This window comes from Notothenia coriiceps, unplaced genomic scaffold (assembly GCF_000735185.1).
Source record: "Notothenia coriiceps isolate Sejong01 unplaced genomic scaffold, NC01 NC01_scaffold00000339, whole genome shotgun sequence".
Taxonomy (NCBI): Eukaryota; Metazoa; Chordata; class Actinopteri; order Perciformes; family Nototheniidae; genus Notothenia; species Notothenia coriiceps.
In genome coordinates, this window is record NW_011333040.1 from 23,946,249 (window position 1) to 23,954,880 (window position 8,632).

Below are 8,632 nucleotides of genomic sequence, written 5' to 3' on the forward strand. Positions count from 1 at the left end.
CACACACACACACACACACACACACACACACACACACACACACACACACACACACACACACACACACACTCTACCTAAATTATACAGAGTAAGACCATTCCTGGAAGCACCCATTTTCAACATCTGCTCTAGCTAAATTGTTGGCATGCACAAGCTCAACGTAAACAGATCAAAAGGAGCGAACATTTTATCTCCTATATTGCCTACCCACCAGTTAAATGATTACAGTCACACCTCTTAACTTCTTTTTTTTAGCACTCAAAAAACTAAATTCATTCAATACGTTTATGGCTGCCAGTCATTAAAAAAATTATTTTTCGAGACCTTGGTTTAGTATGAAATGAAGAAAAGATCAATCAGCATAGCTTTTTCTAAAAAATGTGTGCATATTTTACATTTGATGAATTCAGCTTCTGTATGGTAAATTTAAAGATTTTTATATAAAAGCACTTCTAACAAAATAGTGTCATGTATACTATTACAGAATAAATATATTTTATATTCCATGCGTTGGTATTAATTGATGTCTGATATATTTGTCATTATAAGCAGCAAGAGCCTCACTACCAGATGACAAGAAACAGTGTCAAGTCAGCAGAGACTAGAGCCCCCTTTCTCCTTGACACCCTGATCTCGATGCTACCCGACACAAGGCAGAATGTCGCCACCTAAAGGCAGCTTTTATAGCCTTTCAGACTCTTTGCCTCTGTACCACCTGCACCTTATTAACACGGATGGTCTCCTGCCGAGACAGGATTCAGTTTAATTATAGTTTCATGGTGAATCAAATTACTACTCAAAACAAATCAATATGATAAATTATGGGCCATTTAAAAGTAATGACACAGGAGTCTTAGAATGTTTGCTGACAATGAGTGCAGCTTCTTGAAAAGATGGGAAGGAAGCAGCAGAGAAACTTATAAAACAAGTCAGTGGGCCACAGCCTGGCACAGCTGGTAACTCTAAAGTATTCAAGGGAGAGTGGGCGCAGCCTCACTCTTTGGAACAATTTACTGAAATCCCTTTTTCCTGCATATTGAAGAATTTTGAGGCAGATTGGTTTTAACCTTGATTCTACACTAAGTAATTCCCTTCTACGCCTTAAGCGGAATTAGGCATCATTACGTATCATCTATCTCCTTATCCAAGGAATTCTCTTTAGAAATGAAATGAAGCTTTCCACTGGGCCGGGTGCTGGCACGGTGGTGACAATGATAAGGCCAGCAGAGCTCTGCTGATATGTTCATATTATTCCCCTCTACCACATAGAGACCAAGCCCAGCCTGTCTGTGAGTGCACCACTATAAAACATCATTAGAGTCCAGCAGCAGTGTGGAGAAAGACTGGGAGTTGCAGGCAGCTACAGTAGGTACGGATGAAGACAGTAGCACTAAGGTGCCCTTGTGAAACTGACTGAGCAGGCAATACACTCTCCTGCTTTATCCATGCCTTTATTTATTTTTCCTATTTAGCTTCTCCTCTCGTGGCAACCGTAGTGACAGATGGGCTGAGAAGCCTTGGGATCGATGGAAGGGGAATTCTGTCTTTGTTTCCTGACATTTTTCCCATAGCCACTCTCCTGTGACTCAGGTTACTTACTGTCCACACAAACGGAGTGAGAAGGCAGAAGCAGGGGAGGAAGGGAGGAAAGTGATACGCTTCTGTACAGATTCTGAAGAAACTTAATGCCTCAGGTCATCTCCCTCTACACAGGTTTCTGTTGAATAATACAACAGAGCACCCTGCACGTCTGATGCGTTGAGGGGACCCTCTGTAAATAAGACACTAAGGAATTCATTGTTTCCACACATTTGTTTCCCTTTGAAAGTGGGAAAAAAGTAAGTGCACAAAAAGGATATGCAACAGTCTCAGACAGTCTAATTCATCATCACTACTTTTATCAGAGAATGGAACAGAAATGATTCTGTTCCTTTGATTAGAAAGCCTTAACGGTCTTTGTGCTGACCCTTGCCCTATGCAGCTGGGCCATAAAAGAAGCAGGGCTGAGACTGAGAGTGGGAACAACAGACAGGGGCCTTCCTCCCTGGTGAGAAGACGTCACATCTGATCACAGTCCTCGTCACATCCACATCCAGCACAAATAGTGGGAGAGAAAAGACAGCTGAGAGCCTAATAGAGAGACGAATATTTGCAGTCCAAAAGGGTTTACGGGAGGAATGTCAATCATTCATCGTGCCAATTAGTATAATGCCATACGCGGAACATTATAAAATAAAATTCAGTGAGGGATGTTTAATATTTCTGTTAAATTACACAAGGATCATTTCTTTTTTGAATATCTGAACAATAGGTAGGGGTAAGTAAAACTGTTTGCTACACCTGCCCATTGTCCCGAGTGTTGCACACCACTGTCTTAAGCAGGCCCTAATCTTTGTCTGACACGACAGACTTTTAATTGGCTTAAGGCTGAAGAGACAGAGAACTTATCACGTTAGAGGCTTATACACCCAAGTCCAATGCACAAAGTCCTACAAAGTAGCCATTAAAGTAAGTATAATCTGTTAATCTCAAGGAATTAAAATCGCTATATTTAACTATGAGGTGCTATAGAATTTGATGACTGATGTTAAACAACGGCATGAAACCGTGAACGCCTATTTGTCACTGCTTGAGAGAATTGAATGTCGTGGTAGAGCATTATAGAATTGACTGCCTGTGTGTACAAGTTTATTAATAGAGTACGTTAGTATATTCAAAAAATAATAATAGTAATTGGATTTTGACATAAACTGATTATAACTCAGCAACAGGCTAAACTCTTTATTCCACAGGAATGAAACGACAGTGATTGAGTGATTAAAGAAGCATTTCTACATGAAAACTGATTTCAAAGGCCTGGCGTGACATATTTCAGGCACAACTGATTTGTTTCGATGTCGCAGGCTCTGTTCTATGAGAACACCGGAATTACTGTTTAATCCTTCTAATGCTCACCCCTCCCTTCTTTGTTTTCTCTATGCTCTTGGGCCTCTCTGCCTCTGCCTGTCCTTATCCCTCTTTATTTTGATTTTACAAAACAAGGGACAAATGTTGATATAGGAAATTGGAGCTTTCTGAGGGTTGTGACGTGAAAATTGTGGCATAACAGTGAAGGAGAGGAGTGCAATTTCCCTTACCTGTATGATGGACATGCGGTTAGTAGGTGTATCTGTAGTGCTGGTGACTGGGCCTGTGAAGCTGGTGTGGCATCCCACGTGGCCTTGGGGCACGCTGAGGTTATTGGCAGTGGGCTTGAGATACATGACCTCTGACCTTGGTGAGCTGAGTGGCAGTCGTGTCTGGTAGTCAAAGTACATAGGAGAGGTGGCCAAGGAAGGGCTGCTTACCACATTCATCACATTCATGGCATCCCGCTCCTCCACCTCGCTCTGCACCAGCATGATGTCGTTCTTGTTAATCTTCTTCTTCTTGCCTTTCCCCAGCTGAGGGTGCGAGTACTCTGCAATGCGACAATTATATGTACGGATCTCCTTGTTTTCTCGCTTGCACTTGATTGCTATGGTCACCATTGCAGCCAGAAGCATGATGGATATGATGCTTAGAGTTACAATAAGAGGCAGGGACATGTCCCAGTTCTGATTGTCCTTTGTGCGTGGCAATCCATCAGGGGGACGTCCGTTAGAGGCCTTGACGATGAGCCTGGCGGCAGCAGTCAGAGTCGGCTTGCCATGGTCTGATACTCGAATTATCAGCTCCACAATGGGGTTCACATCGTCCCAGAATGGGTGGGCTGTTTGAACCTCCCCAGTCACTGGATCAATCTCAAAGAGGTGCTCCTCATTGCCATCCGAGATCTCATAAGTGAGCCTCCCGCTCTCACCATAGTCATTATCCACGGCCCTTACTGTGGTGACAATGTAGCCCACACCAACATTACGCGGCACGTGGATTTCAGCCGTGTCGTTTAGAAGTAGGGGCAGAACAATGACAGGGATGTTGTCATTGACATCGAGAACACTGATGCGGACTGTAGCATTGCTCTCCAGGTGTGGGGATCCTGCATCTCTAGCAAGAACCTTAAAGTCAAAATACTTGATTTGCTCATAGTTAAAGGATCTCACAGCATAGATGGCTCCATTAGCAGCATTCACATTAACATAGGTGTTGACATCACCCCCACTCACATTGGAGTTCATTATGCTGTAGTATACTGTGCCATTCTGGCCAAGGTCCGGGTCATGCGCCAGAACTGAACCTAGGTACTCCCCAGGAATGTTGTTCTCAGGTATTTGAAGAAGGTAAACTGACTTCGTAAAGCGAGGAACATTGTCATTCTCATCCAGAATCTTTACGGTGAAGGATTTTGTGGAGTTTAGAGGAGGAATGCCGTTGTCTTTGGCCACAATGGTGACATTATACTCATCCTGCGCCTCTCTGTCCAAGGGCCTGTCTGTTACTACAGTATAGAAGTTATCATAGTTCTCCTCAAGTTTAAAAGGGACATTACCCAGCACTCTGCACTGAAGCTGCCCATTCCTGCCTGAGTCCTTGTCTGTGACACGGACCAGAGCAATGACAGTGGCTGGAGGTGCTGCCTCACTGATGGCTCCCTGTCTCACAGACACAAAGCCTATAGATGGCCAGTTATCATTCCTGTCAAGCACTTTAACTGTGACTTTACAATGGCCTGGGATTGGATTGGGACCTAGATCCTTTGCCTGGACGTCAATCTCAATGACTGGGCTCTCTTCATAGTCAATTTCACCCTGAATCTTTATGACCCCTGTTCTTGAATCTATGGAAAAGAGCTCCCGGATTCTCTCTGGGGCATAGCCACTAAAAGAATAGACTACTTGTCCATTGTTGCCCTCATCAGGATCAGTGGCATTTAAATCGATCAGCACTTTACCAGGAGGAGAATTTTCAGGAATTTCCACAATATACGATGGTTGATCAAACACAGGGCTGTTATCATTGGAATCAATAACTTTAACATTTATCTGCATGTTACCTGACCTAGGATATTCGCCCCCATCCGTGGCTGACAAAATGAGGGTGTGATGGCTTCGTTCTTCGCGGTCCAATGGTCGTTGAATAACTAATTCTGGAAATTTAGTCCCGTCGCCACGGGATTTTACCTCTAACGAAAATAGATTGTAGTCATCGCGTGTTATTTGATAGGTTTTCAGGCCGTTCTCCCCTGCATCTGGGTCATGCGCGCTGGTCAGGGGAAAACGTGTCCCTGGCATTGCATTTTCAGAAATTTCAATATCAATCTGATCCGAGGGGAAAGCGGGTGAGTTGTCGTTAATGTCCTGGATATCTATTTTGATCATGCAGATCTCCTTGTCATTGGCAAACACCTCCATGGAGAGCTGGCACTTGGGGTTTCTCTTACACAAGGTTTCCCTGTCAATGCGTTGCTTTGTGTACAGCAGTCCGCTTTGAGGGTCCACGTCGATGAGATGCGGTGCTGAGTTTTCAAGAACCCTGAAGTTGGCTTTCTTACCCTGTCCCGGCCCAACCTGTTCAAGTCCGAGTCTGGCATCTTTGGCTATGTTCCCAATCACTGTCCCTGGACCCTGTTCCTCCGGGACAGAGTAATTTAAGTTCTTCAATGTCAGGGCTTGAGCCCATAGGAGGAGGAAAAAGAAAATAGAAAGATACATCCCCACTCCGTAAAAGCAGCTATAAACTGTTTCTTGTCTATGCTTCCTTTGACCTGTTGATATTTTGTTCAAATGTGATGTTTCTATTATTCAGGATCAAAAAAAGAGTTATGTTCATCATGTGAGCCCTTCGCATCTGTCTTTGTGGATTGTCTTTGCTATGTCTCTCTCTTCCTCTGCCTCTTCCAGCAATCTGTGGCGCTGAACACCTAATTTATATTCAGCTGAGCGCCCAGACTCATCTGAGCAATAATCGCGATCCAGTCTCCGAACAAAATAGTCATTGTAAGTGTTTCTTCATACAACCTAAAAAGAAAAACAGAAAAAAAAATATTTGTTATATGTGTCAATTATTCAGCCAAATCAAATCTGACTACAATACAATAGCAATTCTGCCAGTTAGAAATCACATCCACCGCTGAGCCAAAAATGAAACTGGGCTCATGTGTAATTCATCTCCACAATTATAGGGAAGCTTGTCAATTAGTTAACCTTGGGAAGACACGGCGCAGCCCATACACAGGGAAATGCTGATTTTCTTTCTTGTTTATTTACGACATGTATCATTAGAAACAAAATACAGTTCTTAATTCATCCTTATGCAAGACCTGACACTAGCGTAATGTTTGCACATTCGCACATTATGAGAAAGCCGAATGAAACTGTAAAAGGACAACTTTAATAATATACTCCTGCAGGCGTACAACCGAAGATGGCCTATTGTAGCGGCTATTTGAATAAGTGTGGATAAAATGAGCCTCTTACACGCATTAACAAATCCGCATAATCCGGATATTTACAATGAGCCTTATAAAAATTCGGAAATTAGCTGCCAACATCTCAGCACTGCCGTGTAATTCTCTCCACTAATGCCCTCTGTCTCTCTCTTTATCTCTCTATGTGAGATTCAACGGTCCTTGGAAGAAGCTGTTGCATCTGCTTGCATAAGGATGGTTGTGAAATAACAACCATTTAGAAATTAACAACTGACAGGGATTTCAATGGGAAATTGCATGAATTTACATGGAGCACATTATAGACCAAACGTAAACTTACCCAAAAAAGTGCTGTAATAGTCCAAATAATATAAATGTAAAAACCAAAACAGTCAGTTCCAGCAGGGTTTAGGGAGAGTTTCATTCTCTAACCACTTTCGTGTTAGCCCACCACCCGTATCCTCTTTCCCTCCTCTGTGCTGGGAGAAAAGCCACAAGCCTCCGCTGCACACGCAGGCTACAGTGCAGCGCAGTGGAAATAAAAAAAAAAGTGCTCCAGAAAAGTATGACTGTAATGTCAATGAGCTGAAGTCCTCTCCGCTGTCTGATTAGGATGCAGCGACTCGCCTTCTGCCCGCAGTGAGTCACCGTTCTTCAGGAAAAACAACTGTTCGGAGAGAAAACTCTATGGGAAGATACAAAAATCCAAATGTATAGTAAGGTAGATCCAAAGCAGATTTTTAAAGGGCGATTATTGTTTTTCTCCCCGTCCGAAACAGAGCTGAGTGACTGATTCCCGTAGTGGCATTTTGTCCTTGTCCGTCCTCTTCAAAGTCCACACAGAGAGACAGCTGCTGAGGAGGTGGTCAGCGACAGCCCTGCATTCTGCCACAAGTCTGTCTGTTGCTGTCTGAAAAGCGGATGATTTTCTTTAATATATACGCACAATCGTTAGTTAGTATTGTCTGCACGTAACACAGCCCTAAGCACATAGAACGCTTCCTCTCACTGACTGAAGTCCGGACACCGCATGGTGCATTAAACATTGTCGCTACTCCTCTGGCAGCCAATGAATTTGAAGAGGTGGGAAGAGAAGGAGGGATTCAAAAGCCGCTCTGGGTACAGACTACAAATGATTGGTGGCTCGTAGTTCACCGGTGGTGCATCTGTGTTTTTTCAAATTTCACACTTCATTGTTGTTTACAATAAAGGAAACCTTTCGTTGGACAGCTTTGCAAGGGACTAACAGGGCAGGATGCAGCGGTTTGAAATGTCAGTTGGATCATTTATCATCAACAGACAGCAAGATTTGGATTTAGTGTTAATACAAGTATTTTTAATTGATTCCATTTACGGTATTGGTTCTTTATGTTTTATTTTGGAATTGATTTCAATGTTTTGAGAGAAGAGATTAATTGAGTTTTTTTTTATAAAATAGGAACAACAATAAAAGAGTATTAATTAGATGTAGGCACTCTTAAACATGTTCATTTAATGACCTTGACTTATATGTTTAAGTGCCACACATCATTTCTTCATATAGTTTTTGGTATTAGCAGCAACCTACTTTAGAGACTTGTGTTCGAACTCAAATGTAAAAGTGTTATAGTAACAATGTATGTATTACCTGCTAGGGGGCATCTTTAGAGTATCTATGCCGATATTAAGCAGATTATGTATGCCCCCCTTAGAAGCAGCAGTGGTTTTCATAAAATAGTAATTTCCAAACACTGGAAGTTAAACCGAAGTATCTTTTGGTAATAAGTTAATTGATTATGTATTTATTTTTTCAGCTAAAAAAGACAACAATACTAATTTCTAGCTGTTAAGAGTTGCGGATTTTAAGCTTTTCTTTCTTCTTATGTCATGGTGAATTAATGAGTAGTGCATCATTGTGCAGAGAGTAATCAAAGCTTTCTTACAATCTTTCTGTGTGGACATATTGTGACTGAGGCTCCATGCCCACTATATTGGTTTGATTTACCATTTAAAATACATCACAAGTTATTACATATCCATATAACCTTCACTTCACTGCCCTGATAACTTTTATCCTTGACTGTTGTCACAAGCAGCAGTTTTGTCCATATTCAACCATACCCTTCATTTGGTATTGCTATTTCAACGTCAGCTTTGTTGAGTAGTCTTGTGGTCGATCAATGTATAAACATGGATCTCAACCTCTTTGACTTTCCCACTGACCTTTCTCTCTGACAGGAGGGAATGACATAAGTGTCAGAATCATTCGTTAGTCAGGAGGCGACCAAAGCTCATTACGAAACAGCA

At 42.3% G+C, this 8,632-nt stretch overlaps 1 protein-coding gene across 3 annotated transcripts in view; it reads right to left on the reverse strand.

The window, feature by feature from the left end:
- pcdh17 (protocadherin 17) overlaps nucleotides 1–7,339 on the reverse strand; it is a 53,266-nt gene extending 45,927 nt beyond the window's left edge. For 2 of the 3 annotated variants that reach the window (XM_010775802.1, XM_010775795.1), the window contains exons 1-2: nucleotides 6,687–7,339; nucleotides 3,138–5,936 (exon numbers count right to left, since the gene is read on the reverse strand). In XM_010775802.1, coding sequence (XP_010774104.1) covers nucleotides 3,138–5,630 — 2,493 coding nt within the window. In that variant the 5' untranslated portion in view covers nucleotides 5,631–5,936; nucleotides 6,687–7,339. The remainder of the gene's footprint in view (nucleotides 1–3,137; nucleotides 5,937–6,686) is intronic. The other variant, XM_010775810.1, reaches the window with a different exon arrangement.
- Between the last annotated feature and the right edge of the window lie 1,293 nt (nucleotides 7,340–8,632).